The 21,564-nt window shown below is 41.2% G+C and overlaps 1 protein-coding gene across 1 annotated transcript; it reads right to left on the bottom strand.

Moving 5' to 3' along the window:
• Window positions 1-573: 573 nt before the first annotated feature.
• UNC93A (unc-93 homolog A) lies at window positions 574-18,994 on the bottom strand. Its single transcript, XM_010167567.1, has 8 exons — window positions 18,908-18,994; window positions 16,306-16,487; window positions 15,235-15,464; window positions 12,081-12,206; window positions 8,977-9,194; window positions 7,683-7,818; window positions 5,745-5,876; window positions 574-839 (listed from the first exon to the last, which is right to left on the bottom strand). Exons 1-8 carry the CDS (start codon window positions 18,992-18,994, stop codon window positions 574-576), a joined length of 1,377 nt encoding a protein of 458 aa, XP_010165869.1.
• Window positions 18,995-21,564: the final 2,570 nt, after the last annotated feature.

Here is a 21,564-nt window from a genome sequence, read left to right as displayed (position 1 = left end):
GGCAGATGACATGGGAAGAAACACAGTTGTCTGCTGACCTAAGACAGGTTGGTGGACTCAGCAGTTAGCGGATTTTGTGGTGTTTGGATATGAACTGTAGATATAGCCAGTTTATAACTTGATGTTATTTAAAGCAAGAATGCAGGATAAGAACAATATAAATCTTTATAAATAGAGTTTCCATTAAATGATGTGTGTTGTCTGCAGTCAGCTGAGCAACCCCAGTTGCCTTCATCTTCTAATGTTGCATGTGGGCTTTTCAGGTGTGATTGTAAAGCTATGGTACTAAGTCTGATCCACAGATACAAAAACATTAAGACTTCAGGAGTTTTGTTAAGACTTTATTAATTTAAAAAAGAGAAAACATATAGTTCGTCATCTGTATGAAAGGGTGAAGTCAGATAATCTTCACTTCTAAAGCTGAGATGTCAAACATTATACTGGCCTTGAAATCTGTTCCTTTGCCCCCTTTTTGGAGACAGTACATGTTGGAACATCACACACACGCACTTGGAGACATCCCTGTAGGAGCCAGCCAGTTTGCTTTGCCTCCATCGCTCTGACCCTGTTTGATTACATGTGTGTTTCCTGGGTGAGGGGTCCTACATTTTCCTTCTTTGTAGCCATAGGGGTCCCAGGGGAATTCTTAGCTTCGAGGTATTCAACTGCTCCATACGTCACCATAGACAACACAAGCACAGACAATAAAATGTACAGTTTGATATAGACTTGCAACTTGGTGCTGTAACCATAGGCAATGACAAATCCAAGTGATTCCCAGAGACGGTAATTGGCAAAGGCAGCCTCCTTGTGTTTCTCAAATAAAATGCCGTAGAGTCCTAGAAGGAAGGAGAGACACAGCTTGTGAAGATTAAGTCTAAAATCCTATATTTTCTGCAAAGGGTATAAATACACTACAATGGGGAAGATGATAACACTCTCCTTCATAAATGTCAGAGAAAGGAAAATATAAGCTTTGTCTTAAAACATTTTTGTTTATATGTTTATAACATATTGTTATAAGTGAAATAACAGAGCAAAAAATACCAAATAAAGAATTTCAGAGAAAAAGGAAAAGAAAATGGGAGGAAGTAAGAAAGCATGGGTTCTATTTAAGTGAGATGGCAGGAAGTTTATTTTTCAGATTATCAGCCACAAAAGGGAAGGTTCTTGCACTGACAAGTAAGGAAGAAGGGGAAATGGCAAGGAATGGCCCTTGACACTGTGGAGTCTCCACATATAACTTGGTGAGGTTATACCAAGTCCTTACAGGCTTTCAAAGAACAGGTAGTTTTGTCTAGGGAGGTCCTTAAGGACCAAGTTGATCTTCAAGTGTGGGGTAGAAAGGATCAAAGAACCATAGGGACCTCCCTGCTGTGATCCTTCACCACTTTTGGAGGGAACCTGCATGGACCCCACGTGCACTGTCTGCCTGTTCTTCAAACCATTTCTTTCACCTGCCTAAGAACATGCAGAGACTGTTCATGTAAAATGCATGTCCCTTGTTGTCACAAGAACTTGATCTTAGGGAGCCCCCAGGTGAGGCTTGGGTAGCATCGCCCGTGATAGCAACGTGTGCTATTCATACTTGCCAAGTTAAGAGAAACTGACCCAAAACACTTAAATGAGAAAGCTGAAGAGGTCGCTACAGCTGGGCTAAGATTTAATATGCAAAGGAGATTTGCTTCTGTGAGATAACCAGGTTTTCAAATTTTCAGCTTCTGGATGGGTTGGCAAAAAGAATATCCTTAATGATACAGAACCTCTGGGCAGCAACTGGAAAACATGCTTGACATAGAGACTTAGTTAAACTGGTCATCCTAATGCAGTTGTGTTCGCTAGAAAGCTCCCACTGAGTTCAGTCATCTGGACACTCACAACTGGGAGTCAGGGAGGGTTTTCCAGCCTCCAGGTTTGACTGGCTGGGTACACAGCGAAGGGGAGAGAGCTTACTTTCCTCTGGGTGCTGAGCTAGCATCAGTGGTGATAAAGTAGTTGGTGTTTCCACTGACTCAGCTGTGGTGTGCAGGGTGGGAAGGGGAGGAATATAATGAACCTTGACTCTTCTCATCCACTTCTGTATCTAATAACCCATCTGTTTGTAATATGCACATTCAGCCAAAAGGCAGAGTAGTACGAAGTTCTCTAGAAGTAGAGTTCTCTGGGTAGCCTCAACTAACCTCTCAGTTTTATTAAGAAGGGGGAGACATCATGTAAAATTTCCCTGCTTCCTGATGGCATTTACTGAATGATTTAATTCAGACATGATGGAAAGCCTGGAGAAGTGCATCACAAGATGCACTTAGTTCATTAAACTGCCTGGGTGTAGTGTGAATTATTTGATAATCTTTCATAGTTTTGCCTAATAAATGAACAAGTACAAGTTGTTCATATAACTTTGCTGACATGCCCTGTTTTATCTTCTGAAAGTGATTAGTGAGGAGAGTTGAAGATAGAAAGGTTTATGATGTGTAAAGATTCTGACTTTCATCTGGTACCTGTTTTCCCTTGCTATTTTGAAGCCTTTTTTGATCAAAACAATGGGAGAACTGAGTGGGGATCTAGCCCAAATTTCAGCTATACGAAGGGCTGACTTGGCAGGAAAGCTCTTGTTTACAGGATGCATATGTGGTATTAGCTAGCAGTTACAAAGGAGCACAGTGGTGGTTCTGCCTCAAACCTAAACGTTTGTCCTTATCAAAAACACTGTCAAGTGCAATGTGGTGCAAGTTGCCTGTCTGAAGCTTCTGTAGGACCCACTGCGGTGGCTGAGCAGAGAGGCTGCTAGCTCTGCATTCTTGCAGCTCACTTCATGGAAATTATCCTCTCTGTTTACCACTGCCTGTTTTTCCACTCCTTCCACTGGTACTAGTAGGCATGGGTATATAACAAGACTGCTGGAAATAATTTGAGTCAGGGTTTATAGGCTTTCCAGGCTGATTTGTACCCTTTCTAAAGATGCACAACAGCCTGGAAAGAACTTTATTTTAGTCTACCCACTAGCTCTGTGCTACACAGTTGTTATGCCCCAAGTGCAGTTATTGCCAGGGGGGTAATAGTAACATCTATGTTCAGGTTAGATAAGAGAGGGCACTACACGCTCTGAAATGAAGCAGCTTTCACTGGAAATAAATGAGAGTGTCCACACAGGTACACAAACACTTTAGGAAACCTTGTTAAGATGAAGTGACTCATCTCCTGTGAGCCTGTTTGTCCTCTAGGGGGAACCCCAGTATTAGCTACCCACAGCAGGCCAAAGTCAGCGGCTTTCCACTGCTGTAAAATGCTTTAGTATGCAGCACAATGCCATTGTATTTATTCAATGGTTAATCTACTGAGGCCAAAGCAACAGTCATGGGAGCTTGCCAAAGGAAGGGCCACAGACCTCAGTCCCCAATGCTGTTTTAAAGGTCTTATCTCACCTCCAAGCCTTTGGAGCTTAGAATTTCTCATGTGATGTATATCTGTATAAAACTGATGAAGGGGAGAAGAGATTTAGTCTTAAATGGGCATGTCAAACTGAAGATCCTGTTTTGGGATGCAGAATTATCGAGTAATGTCACTCCACCTCTCTGTTGAGGTTTCATGTCATCACTCAATGTTTCAGTGTGACAATGTACCAAAGCAAACTCTCTATAATTTTATAACTGGCAGCTATGGAACAGCTGAAGAAGGTACAGACAAGAAAAGATACTGTGCAAGCATAAGGAACATTTGTTTTTTTCCTGGCTAACACAAACATGAAATGTTCACAAGTATCTTGCAGGAATCTAGGGGTGGGTATGACCTGTTACAGTGCTGTAATAGACATCAGTCTTGTCACAGCACTGCAGAGCTCACTTGCCATCAAGTAAGCACAAAACTTTCTCCACCACCTGTGCCTCACCCAGCGGTTGGGAACTGCAGCCACTTCCCAGCCTCCTTCTCTGACATTTAGGTAGTCTGTACTTATCCAAAGGCACCAGGTGCCTCTTCATCAGTCATGCAGAACCTTACTGAGGAGATGTCTTTCTCAAAAGACATCTCAAAAGTATATAAATGCCTGGAGAGGATGGAGTCAGGGTATTTTCAGCATTGTCCACCGACAGGACAAGGTGTGAGTGGCACAAACTGAAAAACAAGATTATAGAATAGAATAATTTTGGTTGGAAAAGACCTTTAAGATCATGGAGTCTAACCATAAACCCAACACTGCCAAGTCCACTACTAAACCATGCCTCTCAGCACCACATCTACATGTCTTTTAAATCCTTCCAGGGATAGTGATGCCACCACTTCCCTGGGCAGCCTGTTCCAGTGCTTGACAACCCTTTTGGTGAATAAATTGTTCATAATACCCCATCTAAACCTCCCCTAGCACAACTTGAGGCCAGTTCCTTCTTGTCCTGTTCCCTCTGAACATGAGGAAACACTATCTTTACTGTGAGGGTGACTGAACACTGGCACAGGTTGCCCGGGGAGGGTGTGGAGTCTCCCTTTCTGGAGATATTCAGAGCTGACTGGACATGGTCCTGGGTAACTGGCTTTGGGTGGTCCTGCTTGAACAGGGGGTTGGTCTAGGTGATCTCCAGAAGTCCCTTCCAACCTTAACCCTTCTGTGATTCTGAAAGAAGCCAAGTGTCAGAGGGCAAGGCTTTCCAGAAAAGAGAGAAGCAGAATAAAAGGCAGGTCCTTTATCCCAGTGGGAGACTAAGATATGTCTCTCAAGAGTGTTGGGAAAGAGCCTGATGAACAGTTAGGAAGACTGTCTGCAGAAGCAGGAAATTAATGTACAGCTTTACTTCAGAAAGAGCAAATCCTCACTTATGTTGTCCTTCCCCGAACCTGAACAATGAGAGCACCAATTTAAAATTGTACCAAAGACACAAGGCTGTGGATTGGGATGAGACAAGATGAGAGGGTGTGGCTTGATGTATGCACTAGCTCTCTTCTAAGGAATATGAGCTGAAGCTGCTGGAGGGGCAGAGAAGTCTTGCTGATCACTTCCTTGTGTGTAGAGCGGGGACTCTACACGTGCTGGAAAGGAGATCGTTGTTAGAGCCAGGCAGAGGACTGTGCTGCTTTCCCTTTGGATCTCTAGGAGAAACATGATCATTTATCTGGTGGGTGAAATTCTGTAAGCTACTGAAGCAACCAGAGGGAGGGAGGCCAAGACACATAAAATGATGTGGGCCCAGATGAGCTAGTTCTGTCACATGCATATTCCTATGGCATCTGCCAAATAGGAATTTGAGGAAAATAATATTCATTAAATTAGAGACAAAATATGGGAGCAGATGGGAGAGCATGTAACTGTCTTACTGACACAGGCTATGGCATTGATTTAAAGCGCATGACTGACAGCGATTAGCAGACTTTACTTCGAGTCATCACAGACTGTATCTCTTTCTTGCCCTCTCCAGCACTTTTAGAGTCTGTCTTTAGTTTCTATGAGAATTTCCTCTAGTTTTGATTGAGGGATAAGTTTAAATAATCCCTTACGGAAGTGTGTTTGTATCAGCTCATTATCTGAAGTGTCAGTACATAATGATTGCACTGTATCACAAAGCAGTAGAACATACAATGAGTATTTTACTTTCATATTCCCAACTTGTTCTTATTTCTTCTACTTTCCAATGAGCTAACATATTTCTTTCAGATGCTGTCTTAAGCCCGTTATAATTTTTATTCACCTGTTGTTTTATAAATACAAAACCACTGATTTTTATATCTTAAGAGAATTAATCATTGTCACCAGGACTTACCATTAGTTTGTGTCTGCCAAATGGCATCAGATAGGCCCCAAAGAGCAGGGAATACAAAAAACACAGGAAGCTGCTTAGGATGAGGTTTCCACAGCAGTAGTGCTATTATAGAGGCGATGTTTGTAACCGTGGCTGTTGATTTAGAAAGAAAGAAGAGAAATATAAATGCTATTACAAACAGGACAGATAGTGGTAGATAACACTTTCAAATTCTTTCTCCAACTAGAGCACAAGGCAATCTTAAAATCTTTCTGGTGCATTGAGATTTGCGCTGAGTTGATATCACATGAAATACAAGACAATGCAGTCCTTCAGCAGGCTTCAATTAATAATTCTGAGCAGCGTCCTTGAGCTGAGAGATCTTTGGTGCTGATATGGCTGTTAGCCCAAAGGACAAGAACTGCCACTGAGTAGGAGAAGGGGCTGCTGAAAGACTTGTAGTCATCATGTGAGGCATGTGGGAAGGAGGAGGGAGCACCCTTCTGCTCTCCTTACCTAGTCCTTAAATGTAGGTTTCCTTTCAGAGGAAGGAGACAGTTAAGGATATCTAAAAAGTCTGGTGACATTTTTGTCTTTCTTTTTAAAAGCACAATGTGAATGAGTTACTGATTCCTCCCCCCACAGGAGCACCTTTACAGACTGAGTACAAAGACCATGAAACAGAACTGAGAGGTTCAGAGGTCTTGCATTACTAACACTGTAGGGGTTTTTTTGTTATTATTATCTGGAATTTTTTAAAATATAAAATTAGTTTCATGGAGTGAGACATACACCTAGGACAGACATGTACAGAAGAATCTCTGAACTAGTGACTGTAGCATAAAGGATTCTAAATTTCTTCTTCCTTGCCCATGTTTAAAATTTCCTGTGGAGGAAATGCCTAGAATGTCTAGATGCACATAGACTTGGCCAGTGAAGTTTCTAATAATATAGTTTACTGTGTAAGATAAGTAAGAAAGGTAGCAGTACACTTCAGTATGAATATCTTAGTGGATAAGACACAAATGAAATATTTCTTAGTACTTTTCTGCCTCCATTACTCTGTTACTCATTGGAATAGTGTTCTCTGGAGAGGAAAATGTTCTTAAGACATCTTGCTCCAGCTGCCTAGTGACTTAATTCACTAGTTCAGACAGAAGCTCATTGCTGCTTTGTAAATGGTATCATAGCTAAGACTGTTAATTATTTAATGCACTTTTTTTTTAGCAGAAGTATTCAACTTTTAACTGTTCTGTGATCCTAAAGTCCTATCCTTATACCAAAACTGTGAGCTGTTCCTAGAACAACCAAAGCTTTAGTTTTTGTTTTGTACAAGATCAGTACAAATACACAAAACTCTTCTCACACCAACCTGAAAATTACTGACCCATACAGAGGCTCCAGGTTATTCTAGCCTGACATACTGGCATATGACTCTTTATTTTTCTCCTTATAGAGCAAGTAGTGAAAAGGACATCAGGCCAACCTTTAAAAATTTTCCTGAAATTCCTAGACTGATTGCTTAAATTCCAAGTTTGCCATCTCCAGAGACTCAAATCAACAGTTTATCTCACAAGGTTTGCAGTTGCTTTCAGTCCATAATGGTAAGGAGGTTTCACCCCAATGGAGAAATCCTTCTCAGGTATAGTGTAGGCTTCAGCATCTGTGTTGTAAGATCATTTTTCACCATTTGCATTAAAGCTGTGAAGCATCAAAGCTGTAGGACATTTTCTGAGTAAACAGTGCCCTACTACTATACCACCAGAAAAGTGATGTAAGGTAATGGCCTCAATACAGTGGTTAACTGTGCTGCGTCTCTTCTCATGAAGTAAGTTTGCCTCCACATTGACTTTGGTTTTAATTGATAGCTGACAGCAAGCTCTTCCTTTGTAGTGCATGCAGAGGGGGGAGCACTGGATTTGATATATTACATGAGGTGATCATGTGACCTTTACATACCTAATGCAAATAGAAGTTTTCGACCTGTGAACTGAGAGATTTTTCCAAAGAGCAGAGAGCAGAGGGAATTTACAGCTGAAAAGCAGATCATCGCATAACCAACATAATGTATGCCCAGGGCACAGGTCACATATGTCTGGAAGAAAAAAGATAGTGGTGACACATTTTCCTCAGTGAAAATATGCAACTAAGGTTCAGGGGTCTTAGGCTGAGTATCTGGTAAACAGCCAGCATGGATGAGATCAAAGGAGCACAGCTACAGAGTTTGCTGATAAGTCCCTGGTGTATTGACATAGTTGGCCTTGAGCAGTGATATTCCTAACCCAGTTCCCAATCAGACTGATGCCATGCAAATAGAGCAATAACAAGCAGGAAAAGAAACTGGAGCCCTGCTCACTATGCAAATAAAACTCCTGGAATTGGCATTAGGAATTATCTTCCCTTCCCTTCACAGCCCAAGAGATGAAAATTGACAGTTGTCACTATGGTCATTACAGAGCAGCTCCTAAGAAAGGAAGAGGACCTCACCTATCAGAGCTTACAGCCAATGGAGATGGCCATGGAGTGAGTGCCCCTTTCAAGCCATTCAAACACAGCAGCAAGTGCACTCTTCCGTCTGCTTAATATGCAAGATTTGAAAGCTTAAGTGTCAGATGAGTAGCTCAGAAATTTTAGGAAGTTTTCCCCCTTTCTTTGGAGGACTTCTCAACAAATGTCTGGAGAACACATCTGCTCTGGGTCTAGGTTGTAGAGGAACTGGAGGAGCAGAGGTGGTTTTGATGATTTCAGTCCGTCAGGGTTTGGACCTGTTGCACTAGTGACTGGTGAGGGCTTTCAGCCAGCCACATTGAGGTTTTGCCCTCTTACCGTAAAGGTTCTCAAAATAAAATATGTGGTCATTGTGCTGACTTGCACTTACACAGACTCTAGGGAAACCTGAAGGAAGGAAGATATAAAAGCTTTGCAGACTTCTGGCTTTCCTCCCAGTTTGTTATTTACAACAAGCTGAAGAGTTTGAACCTGTAGCTCTCTGCTGTGGCCTCCACTGGTGAGTTAAGCTCTCTACAGCGTTCTTTTTAAGGATGTTCCAAGGGACATATTTACTGCTGGCCTCTCCTGTTTGAAGATGTCACTTAGAGTTCATTCAAGTAGAAGCAAGCAGTAATTTAGCAAACCACAAGTATCCACTGAAAACATCTTCATTTAGCAAGGATATACAGATCAGATGCAATAGTAAGAAACAAAAGAACAACAACAAAAAAAGACAGAAATAGATTGTCATTGTCATTCACACCTTTGTGTAGTCACCAGAAAGAAATCCCTGTTCAAACCCACTGTACATTGTCAGAGGGATTAGAAGACACTGTCTTTTATCTTTAAGATGCTGGAAAGTTGCTAGTAACGTAGACCAAATGGATGGTGGCTCTAGTTTTTCTTTCTCAGTCTCTGCTTGGTCAGATTTGATCTGGTCCAGAAATATAACAATCAGCAACACAGCTAGCACACCACTAGCTGCAAAAACAAAACAAAAAGTTCATGAAAAGATGAGGAACACTGGAAGAATGATGGGAAGTTGCTTGCTGTTGTTATTGTTCTGACTTAGTGCTTAGCTCTCTGTGGGATGTTTTGGCAGATGCCTCTGATTCCACTGCAGTGTAAAGGCCATTTCTATGTAAACAAGAAGGCCTGATCTACATTCACATCTTCTGCATACAGCTGTGCACCTCGCAGATCCCCTCAGCTTAACTGTGACTGGCCTGTGGTGACAGCCGCCGGGCCAGCTGCACGGCTGCAGAGGGTGATCGCTCACTCTTCCAGGGCAAGCCAGGGGTCGCGGGGATGGGGATCTGGCCAGAAACAGCTCTCTCGGGAGCTATCAAGAGACTTTAAATCAACATGAGAGGAATATTCACTTCCAGTGCCAAGGTTTTAATGGCTAGGGGGGGAACTTCCTTCAAACACATGGAAAGAAAAATAAAGGGCTAGAAGTAGTACTGCTGCCTTGGATCCCAGTATATGTTGCTTTTTTTTCTTTTTCTTTTTTTTTTAAATTTTCTTGTTTTTGGTCAACTCAAAGCCATACGGAATATGTACTATTTTAAAGATGACAGTGAGCAACTCTGGGTGAATTGAAAAAGATGGAAGTTACAGCTTTGAACCTGTAATTTCCTAGCAGAAGCAGCATATGAAAGGATACATGGGGTATTTAATCAGAAAATGATCATGTATGTATTGGTCTAGGTTTGTTGCTTTTGGACTGAATCAATATGATTTTTTTCATGCTACCAAGAGGATAACTGTGGCACATAATATATGTGAAGCAGCCATAGGTTCACAACTGATTGCTTTGTTACAGATGCAAGGCATGATTATGTTTCTTCTCTTACTTATGCTGACTAGAAATCCATCCATGGAAACAAGTGGAGTTCAGAGTAAGAGGAAAACCAGGCACCTCTTCCCATCCCCATCGCCTGTTTAATGTGCTCCTATGTTACTGTGTACAGGCATACTCTTTTCTAGGAACTTTTAATATCTAAGTATGTTAGCAGATTTACAGTAAAGTGCCACCAATTTTTTATTGCTTATTATTTCTCATCCATGTCTCCTATAACGAAATTGTATGCTCCAGTGTCCTGGTTCTCCACTGTGGCTGAGCTGTAAACCTTTCATGATGTAAGTCATTGTCAGTTCTGCCAGGGTTTTTATTAGTTCTTATGGGCTGATTGCATGACTTATAAGAGCAGGACATACACATTTACGGGATAGATATTCTAATAAATATGTCAAATTAATCAAGAGCAACTACAGGAGATAAGTAACTGCATGGCTTAATAGAGTTAGTATGAACACAAATAGAAATATCCACAGTCCTTGAGAAAACTAAACAAAAGACTTATCCATGATTGGCTCCACCCAAGCTGGGCAAAATATGTATTCAGCAACCAAATAGAGAAGACATATTAAAAATGTCTGTGAATGAAATATTTAGCTATTTGGTTTCCCTCGAGGTAGGAAAAGACATATCTTTTATTAAGAGCTTAAAAGAAAAATGAAACCCTACTGACGCGAGGTCAGTAGACAGCAGGATTGCATTCATTTTGCATGAGCAAAGCCTAAGGGAGTGCTGTATACATTAGTCATCAAATTTAAATTTAAGTTTGTGAGCCAAACCTGCCTTTAGCAGAAAGGCATCAGATTCAGCACACTCTGGGAGGGAGGGAGGGGGATATTCTTTGCATTTTCTCACCAATTAGGAATGGAGGTTGGGGAAGGAGGGAGGGTTTGCTGCGATGCACTTGTCCAGTGAGGGCTGGCTCTAACCAGATCACATACTCTCTGTTTGAGCATATGACAAGTTCTGTGCATCTGTCTCAGCATAGAGAGTACATTTATGTGCAGAGACAGCAAAGACATTTTAACAGAGCTAAGGTAACATATTACCTTGCCAGAGACCTGCCTTTTATCCAGAGAAGAACTTGTTTTGAGCTGGATACTTTTTGAACTTTCTTCACTGAATGGATCTTTGGATATCTATTTTTGTCTTTGCAATTTTTGATGGCATCAGCCTTCCCTGTCTTTGATTCCTTTCTAGCCTTATACAAGGAAGGTCTATAACAGCAGTAGCTACTAAATGGGAGACTTGCCAGTTTGCCTAGTGTTTCTCTTTATCTTCATCTTTCAAACTAAGGTGTTGTAATTCAAGCATCATAGCTGAAAATTGACTGAATTTATAAAATTTCAGCAGGGATCCAAAAACCTCCTCCCAAATGATTGCATGTTTTGGGAGCCATGGTTCAGGTCCATCTCTAATTACAGTGCAGTTCTTGTGCTAAATCTGTTTTACACATGGTAGGACACCAGCCAGTTCTTATAGGCATCCCCAGATGACCAGAAGGTGGTGAGTTCAAGTACCACTAGCTGGGCTGCTCTTAGCGTCTAGGACCTCTGCATGCATGTATAAAGCTGCCCAATGCCATGAGTAACTAGTTCACTATTGCTGATCCTGAAGATAGTGAATTTAAATCTATCATCTCATGCATAACTGGATAAGCTGCTGCAATCCTGTAATTGTAATGTGGTCATACTTTTGATTCAAGTCTGTAGAGCAAGACTGACTTTGGGTGAAATGGTGGGGTCACTATACTGGGTTTCAGTTTATTCCAGTTGAAAAGTGTAAAGAATATCTTGCTCCTTTAGACAAAAATGATACAGCACTGGCACAAAGCATTTTAAACTGTTTAGGAAAGAGTTGTTTACAGCTCTCACATATCTTATTTCCTTTTAGCAAATTAGATTGAAGGAGGAAATTGGAAACTTAATCTGCAAAGTCATGGTAGGTTTCACAAGTAGTAGGTTTCTCATCAGTGATATTCATTAAAGATTGTGTGGATTACTTACCCGTGTAGACCCCTAGCAGAGTGTAGATTAAGGAGTTAGAGAGTTCTGTTGACCCAGTGGTGTTAGTGGTATCAGTCATGCAGTCATACGCTCCGCAGCATGCCAGGTTTTCTTCTGAGATTTCCACTAATTCAGTAAGAACCAAAAGAAAGGCAGGACAGGGAAGAGATCAGATGAGTGCACACTATATGTAAGGATGTAAGAACGGAACCCAGCACTCAGTGGTTGATCTTGGTTTCAAATCCTTCCTGATTAGAAATGTTTAACTTCAGAATCCCAGTTTAACACACAAAAATTTGGTTTAATTGAAACAGTTGCTCAAGACAGAACACTGAATTGATGGTTAAATTGAGACATGGACTAAAACCAGAGGCTGAAATCTGAATCCAAGCTCAATTTGCAGTATTTAAATGTCCAGTGTGTATTTATACCTCTTAATCACAATACCCTACAAGACAGGTCCCTCAGTTTACACCACCACTAAATTGATGGACCTCAGTTCTTACAACTAGAGCACATTATCCCTCTGCAGGTAATTTCTGTATATGTTATAGGAATGGAAACCACCGCAAGACATCTTTTTGTTTTATAAATTCAAATTACAATTACCCACTAATGCAGTGTTCCAAGAAATGAGCTTTTCCAGGCTTTATTGCTTTATTACTATCTTTATAACTCTTTGAGAATGTGCCTGAAACTAGAACGGTTTGGCAGGGTTTGGAATAAGACCTTTGCTTTGTTCAATCCCATCAGTGTTATGCTGGGCATAAGTCAAAGCCACACACATACGTGTACTCATGCACCCTGTGTGTCACCATGACACCATGCCCACTTCCTCCTGTACCCTTTCTGTAAAGAAAAAATAGTAACCCAAAGTGGGAGCCTGAGTAAGTTGTGTAGCAGGAAAGGATGATCAAAAAACTGTACAATTATTTCAATGCTTTCACTGCAGAATTTGTCACTGGTCCAAGCATAATAAAGGGCAATGCATTGTACCTTGGCTGATTCCTTGAACAGGAATTGATCTGTAATTTTTCAATTAGGGTTATTGTGTAACTACTTTTAGTGTGTTTTTCCCCATTGCTTCCAATCAAAGCTGCTGCAGTGTGAATCAGCTGTTTAATTAGCTTCATCAACAACTTCAGGTTCAATGTCAGATAAAACTTTATAACATAAAGAAAATCATTACCTTATTATAGTCAGCAGCTACTACTACATAGTTCTGAACAAACAGACCCTCAGCAAAATTACCATATGCAAAAGGTGAGTCACATTAGTAAAGTGTGGAAGTGTGTAAAACAAGATCTTTATCTGTTCATGCATCATCTGAAGATGAAGGTGCACATGCAATTAGTGATATGGAAGCTGCAAGGCAGGGTTTGCTCTGTTCCTTTGGAAATAAGGCTGCAATATTGATGAGTGAGAAAGGATGACTCTTGTCATTTACATTGATTACTGTCTTATGTTGTAGTATTACCTCACGATGGAGCTTGCCTTGCTGCATCTGGATGCAGTGATGCAGGCAACATGTCAAGTATACGTACGTGTCTGAATTTTACGCATTTTGATTCTGGAGATACATACATGACTGCTCAGTGAAATTACACATTTTAAATCTATGGACAATATAGGCGGATGTCTTTGCTACACTGTCAGAGGAGAGGAAAAGAAGTGAGTGTCTGGAGACCCTCGCCCCACTGCAAGAAGCTAAAGCTGAGTCTCACTGAGAAGGTTATAGTGTGACTGTTCATCACTGTTGTGAAGACAGGCAAGGCCTTTGACTTTGAGAGCTATTCATAGCACTTGTGCCAGGAGCACAACATTTCCTGCAATCCAACGTAACTGATAAAAGATAAGTAAAAGTTAAGAGTTTCATTAGAATTTAGAGGAACATCCTCAGATGTAAGACTAGGAGAGGATTTTCAAGATAGAAAAAGACTTATTAACATCATTCAACTTGATGTGTGGTGTGAGGCAGAGGCAAGTAGATGGTAGCACTCTGTGCAGATCCCACAACTGCAGCACAGCCTCTGCCCTGCAAATGAAACCAGAATGGCCATTCCCTCCTGTGACATCATGTGGCTCAGTGACCAGGTCAGCAGGGCTCAGTTGCACTTGATACAGTCCCTTAGCATTCTGCTTTGATGGTGTTTCATCTATGGTTGCTTAAGCTTAAAGCAAGCATGATTCTCCATAAATATCACACCTTGTGAGAACCACCATGCCATAAACCCAAGGGTTGGAAGTTTAAAATCTGACTTTTAGGTTTAACCAAATACCTATTTGACTACACTCCAGAGGACATACTGTTTAACTGAGCCAGGGAAGAGAAGTAATGTCTTGCTATTCATAGTATCAGTGTATATAGAAAGCTCTTTCCATGTCCATCCTGTTCTGACTTTGACAGGATAGGGCACGCATGGGAGACTGCGACAATAATACACTGTAGCACTTTGAATCTCTAAGGTGGCATCCAAGCATTGATTTGTCTTCACAACCACCCTTTTAAAGCTTACGCCAATTAGAAGCATGGGAAATGAGGGCAGCACTGTTGAGTGATTCCTTCAAGCTACATCGGCATCTCCTGTCTGAGCCTGATATGCAGCAAAGAAGCCCTGGCATGCAGACTCCTGCCAACAGCTACTTCTCTTTCTTCTTGACAATTCTGTGAAGCACTCATTTTCAGCAAGCACTAGCATCAGCTTGACTAACCTTGAATGTTTAACAGCAAATTAATCCAATACTACAAGCTTTGCGAAAAGGCTGCTTCAGTGTTTTGCCTGTTGTTTTAATCCACTTTAAATAGCAGTCAGATGTGAAAGACTGTCACTGCCAGCAGCCTATCTATGCTTTACAACACCGGAGTGGAATTCAAAAGGAATTCAGTAGACATCTATTTATGAGCTAGTTGTCTGAACTCTCTTTATAGCTGATGAAGAGTTGATAGAAAATAGACACTTCCAGAAAGCAACTTATCCCATCCATTTTAGACTTCTGTCTTCAGATGAGCTAAGTCACATCTGAAGTGCCTGTTTCCACTGACTATGAAGGCAACTGAGGGTCACTAGTTCAGCTACAGAAACCTACTTTTTAACTATCTAGAACTAGCTGATGTTTATAGAGAGAAATGCCAAGATTTTAAAATATATTTTACCTTTGTTGGAAGCTTGGCTAAATATCAAGGATGAGATCAGATTTCCCCAGATGCCGGAGGACTGAAATATCAGAAAGAAGACCCCAAAGTATTGGTTGATAATGTCTTTTCCATTTTTTCCTGCTTTCTCGGCATATGAATTGCCAGCAATGGTGAGGTAAGTGCATTTGGCAGACCAGAGTGGTGCTCCTCCTAAGCCCAGGATCACAGAGGTAGGGATTAGTGTGTACCTGCCAAAGAAGAGTTTATTTAGCATAGTTATCATCCATTAGCATAATGGTCATTTGCCCAAAGATCCAGAGGCAAAAATAGACATCAAAGAAATAGATTTATCCCTTGTGTGATTCAATAAATCTGCTACATGGAACCAAGAAAGGGCCAGCCTTAGGAAGTTTAGGATGTGCAAGCATCCCAGCTGTGTCCAAGAACTAGGTCTGGGCAAGGCTGGCTAGGTCTGTGCTCATGGGCCCTATCCTCTTGCAACTGAAAATTAAATTGCACCTGCACTTCAGAAGATGGGTCACACCAACTTGCCTCTGCAGAGTTGTGTCCCCTGTCACTGGAGAGCAAAGGTAAATTGTTCATCCACCTCTGAAAGGGCAAGGCAGGAGCTGGCCTTCTCCTGTCATCCTCCGCTCCCAGACCCACTGGCTGGAAGACAGCTTTCCCTTACCAGTCTTTTCAAAAACAGTCCTGAAAGTAATTTGGATTTTAATTGAAATGTCTGGGGGTTTTGGGGGAGGTTTGGTGGTGTTTTGTTTTGTTTTGTTTTGTTTTGTTTTCCCCTGAAGGGAAATCTCCGTGATACACGTGAGTTAGAGAAGCAGCTTCAGGTGGGCAGATGGATGCATTCATTCTGACTTTTTGCACATTTTCACATTTTCACCTCTTTGCTTCACCTGCTACTGGATTTATTTATCCCTGTTTCTTGCAGGTGTCACTTTTCGCATCCCACTGTCAAATCCACAACACAGAAGCAGAGTAGGAATTTGGAATGAAAAGAAGAAAGAACTTTACCCTTACTGATCTTGTTCAAACACAATAGACAGGGTTAAGGTATTTAAATTGTACCAGCTAGCGTAGAAGTTCCCTAAGGAGAATGCGATGTAGCAGCACATAGAGCCTGCCATGGTCCACTTGCAGCCCAGCTTCTTGATGAGAATTGGAGGAAGGAACATGGATGATAAGATGAGTGCAGCATAGAGAACACTTAGGGAAGCAACACCCAGGCCTTCTTCTGAGTGGAGACTGCTCTGCATCGACAAAAACAGTGGTTGAGACAAATTTTATCACATACACATGTTACTGTGGTGTACAGAGAGTGGCTTCAAGCAGAAATAGAGAGAAATGGAAGCTGGGGAGGGGTATTACTGTCTCTTTTCCCCAAAGCACCCTGATTATGGATTTATGGTTTTCCTCACAATGATAACCCATTTATGAAAATATCATAAAGAAGGTGCCGACTGCTCAGATTCAAAGCTTTGGTAAGTTACACTTTAGATTTTTTAATGTAATTTGCTTGAGTTTGTCTTTGAAAGCAAGCTGAATGAAGGATAACTTCTTTCCTTGGCCTTCTCTTTTTGTCTCAGGCAGGAATATCCTCAGATCTGCATTGCCAAGGGCTGACTTAGCAACAGTGGAAGATTATTTGCTTTAAACTACAGGTCTGATAATTTTTAAATTCTTCAGAGGCCAAGGTCCAAATATCCTAATATGCTTATAGCAGCCCTTTGTAGTGGAAAGTAATTGATTCACCCACATTTTCACAAGGGAGGAATAACATTTTACTGATCTAACTAGGTTTTATATTTTCATGTTTAGAATAGTTCTGCTTGTGTCTTGATACTGTGAAAGTTGCTGTGAAAATATCAAGATGCTGCTTAATTTGTTTTCAGACAAATTAAAAGCTGACATTATCGAATACAATTTTGGAAGGGGGAATGGATGCTGGTGGGGGTAGCACTGGAGGGTGCTGTAGGAGAGCAAGGCTGCTGGTAGCTGCACTGAACACTGCCAAGCCCTGCAGTGGCTGCGTGGTCTGGCCGTGAAGAACCATGGTGGCAGCCGTGTCGCACCCTTGGCGAGAGGCAGGTGTTAGGACAGTGAGGTGAGGAGGTTCTCTGTCAAGCAGTGTCAAAGTATTTGAGAATCAATGGTTGTTTGGTAAAAAGGCAAAGAGGCTTCCTGATGACTGAGGTCCTATTTCTGAAACACCACATGCCTGGTTTTGTTATCTACAGCTTCCAAAAATTAGGAGCCAGGCCTCCAAAATCATATGATTAGCTTAACTGTTACTATTGTGGGGTGGTTTCTTGGGTTTTGTGGGTTTTGGTTTTTTTTGGGGGGAGGGGAGAATATTGAAATAAATAATGCAAATTTTAATGCTCGTCCTGCAGGCTACAATTCTTCAATAGATGCAATTCTGATTGCATCTCAGCAAGTCCTCTCTAATCACCAAGACAAAATGGAGAGAGAAGAGGGCTACTTTATGAATCAGCTCCCTCCTGCAGGAGGGTTTATGTTCCAGCACTTAACGTGAGCGTGTACTGTCTCAGATGGTGGGGCTGACTCGCTGCTTCTTGGGTTTGTCTTACCCCACCTTGTTAGTCTGCCCAGCTCATAACATCTCCATCCATTTTTGGGACTGTTTTTGCAGAACTTCCCTGAACTCAGAATTTGACAGTGTCAGTGAACAGAAACTGCTCTAGGAAAGGAGAAGAAAAAGATGTAGAGAGCTAGCAGGGACTTCTTCCTGAAATGAGGTCAACCCTTCATTATTGCAAACAAGTGTATCATGTTATATCAAGCTCCACCTTTAAAGCAGACAGATTCCCACACCAGTGGGAAAACCTGACCCTTCCCACAGGGACCCTGACCCTTCATCAGGGTCATCTTTTAATGTCCTGCCTGAAGTTGCTCATGGATGACTTGTATCTGTTTATTTTCATTATTTCAGCAACGTCTTCTAGTTTGAGAAGTTCCTCCTTGTGTTTATCTACTCTGAAGTACTCATAGACAGCAACAGTAACCCTGAGTCTTTTATTTTGGCCATACTAAGCAAGCCAGCTCTGATGGTGTCCTGAGCGTTCAAGTCGTTCTAGAAACCCATCTCTGCTATTGTGTTTTAAGATGTTAATGCCAATACAAGTCAGAGCTGCCTTTGATTTAAAATAATATTTTTTATTTTGATGTTATATAATGATGCCAGGAATTATTGTATTATTTTATGCTTAAATTATTTAATGGATTTAGCATACATTTTTATTATTTTACATTGCTGCATAATAATAATAAAATTATAGCAATTTAGAAATCTTCAAAATAAACCCTTTTCAGAAATGGAATTTGTTTTCCATTTTGCATTATTTTGAGAAAAATCTCAGAGAAATGTAGTTTTCATTCAAACAGCTTTTGTGAACCTAAAGAATATTTGTCTGACACAAGTGTTCAAAATATTTGAGAAGTACTAGAATAAAATATTTAGTAAATGCTATGGATCTGGGTGAGGGATACTAATCCACACCAAGTTGATGCCTTAACCCACCTCGAAAAAATACTGTGCATGCCTTCCTCACAGAAACCGTGGAAAGACTGGTGGATTTCACACAACCAGCTGGCCTGATGCCCTTCCAGGCCAGTTGTCCTACCAACCAGTGGGAGATGCTCCACTTACCTGTAGACTCTGGAGTCCTCCATAAGCAGTGAAGAGAAGCAAAAATCCAAAAGATATTATCAGAACATTCTTAAGATTCCTTTCCATGTTGATTCATACAAGACAAAGGTCTGCTGGTGTGCAGAGTTGATCCAATTATTCCACAAGATGCTTTGAGTTGGAGAAAACCAGCTTGTTTTGTTGGAAAAGGTCACTTCTCACTGCACTTGTAGAGGAAAGAGTTGTTAATTATTTGAGGATCGGATGGTGAACTTTACTTTTCCTGATACCGAAACGCCTTACAGAGTTGTTACTCATTCACCTGTTGTGACGAGGCACTAATGAGTATTCCCAAAGGACATCTATCAGGTTTTATTAGGTAGGTATATAAGTCACTTGCAACACTTGGATTGATTTTAATATTGCAGTCACACATTATATGGGTCTCTCCTATCACTAGCACAGAAGAAAAAAAAAATTGCAAGCAGTGCAGTGCCTGTCTGGCATAAAGATACACTAATCCATAAAGAGCAAAGATTAAAAGATCGTATTGAAATCTATATCGGGCCTATTGCTTAACTAAGGTTACAAAAGAGTACAAGGAAATGAAATTGTGTGTGTTACAGTGTTGTTTGCACACGCGAGCTCTATAGCTGTGCAGCATAGCAAACCAAAGTTACTGGCTGCTTGGCCAGCGGGAGAGTCTTCATCCATGGTGAACCCTACGGCTTTGGTGTTTCAAATTTACCAGGTCATACTCATGAAAATAATTTCCCCCAATCTTTCCCATCAACTCAGAAGCCAAGAAGAAACATGGATTTATCGGATAAATAAAAAAGCAACTTCCTCTCCTCTGGCCCCTGGAAAAAAAAAAAAAAACAGTCTTTGTGAGATGTGTCTTACTTTGGAGTGAAAAGGTTCCCCCAGCCAGCCAGCCCTGCTGGATTTGCCCCTGCTCTCCCCTATTTTAAGAGCCTGCCCTTGTGAAGTTGCATTGCTTGTTTGTTCATGACACACTGGCCATCCCGCAAGTCCTGACTGAGCTTTTGAATATTCCCCCCCTTCTGCCCCTAAGCCTGGCAGGGCGAACAGACCATCTGCAGACCCTTCCTGCAACTGCAGCAGAGGAGAGGTTTGAACTTGGGAGCAAAGTGCAATCCAAAAAAGTCCATGCTATAATATAAACTTATTCAAGTGGAGGTGGTCTGCAGGGTGCCTGTAGTGTCTAGTGGGAATGCACGGCTAAGACTTGGTCTGAATCCCACTAGATGGCACAATTTTGCTTCCCACAGGGCCATCCGAGGGTGAGGGGAGGAAGCTATAATACATTAATTCATTTAATGTATTAAAGAGGTTACAGCTAGTTTCTACTCTGGAGAATATTCCAGTGTGTGTCTTTTCATTTTTTTCTTTTGTCTTCTTGAATGAAATAATGCAGAAAGCATAATCTTTTAGCTGTCTATCATTAATGGCACTCCTATATTGCAAGTTTAGATAGTGAAATACTGGCTTTTTTATTTTACAGACTGCTATACTCAGCATGCAAACACTTTCAATTAGATCAAAATGCAACTTTTGTTTTGCAGTGTTTGTAATCCTCTACAAGGCTTATAAACCAAACTGGTGGTACTCTTCCCAGACTTTTTAGGTTTATGAACCCTTTCAATTTTCAAGTGAAGAAATTTCAGAAGAAATTTACACCTGGTGATAACATGCTTGTTTCTGTTTTGGAAACCTTAGAAATAGCCTACGAAATTGTAGGGGTTTGAGATCACGAGTCTAAAACCACTGGAAGAGTGAATGAGAATATGTAAGAATAATACTTACCCTAAACAAAAATATAATTATCACCTGCTCTGGCAGAGCCAAGAACCAAGGATAGTGCAAAGTGCACTCAGTTATAAAAGACTTTATTTTAGAACTCTTTATTGACATTAGCAGTAATAAAAACACAGCCTTAAAAAAACAGCATTAACTGGATGCTCTTTTTAAAATGCAGTGTTGGATAGGTTATCTGATCAGCACTTCTGCTCTGGAGGAATTCTTAACTTCTAGCTCAGTCAAATCCTCTTAGCAGCATTTGGAGAGCAAATGGGGGATGGTGGGGGTTTTTGTGGAGGGTTTTTTTCTCTCTTTTTGACTGATCAAAGACATTTCAGCCCATTCCACATCCCTTGCCCAGAGCTTTGAGTTATCCAACAGCCTGGTCCTGAGCCCCTCCTTAGGAATGTGCAGAGTCTTTCTTTACCAAGGGGATCTGATAAAGCTGAGGAGCTCTTCCTTTGGTACCAGGCAGTGGGTGGCTCCTGCAGGCCTGCTGTGTATCACCCTTGACACTACTTTCATTCTTTTTGCCAATCTAACCAAGATTAAGTGAGCCTCAGGAGCTGTGCACTGCACTTTGGGCTCAGCTTTTGCATAGGAGACTTCATCCACCAAACTGAAATGTCTTTCAGAGCCCAATCACAAAAATGGGAGAGAGAAGAGGCTGGTGAAATTCATTGCTCCATCCCACAGCCTGTCACTTTTTTTTTCTGTGTTTATTTTCTGTGTAAATGAGGACAGCCATTGCTTAAAATACTACAGAACCAGAGGCTAATCTTTGAGGGGTTTTGTGCTTCGTAATTATCATCTCCCTATTTACTCTTTGCTGGTGAAATACAATGTTGAGGCAGTTA

The sequence above is a fragment of the Antrostomus carolinensis genome, unplaced genomic scaffold (assembly GCF_000700745.2).
Source record: "Antrostomus carolinensis isolate BGI_N321 unplaced genomic scaffold, ASM70074v2 scaffold9885, whole genome shotgun sequence".
Taxonomy (NCBI): domain Eukaryota; kingdom Metazoa; phylum Chordata; class Aves; order Caprimulgiformes; family Caprimulgidae; genus Antrostomus; species Antrostomus carolinensis.
This window is presented reverse-complemented; position numbering and strand designations above follow the sequence as displayed.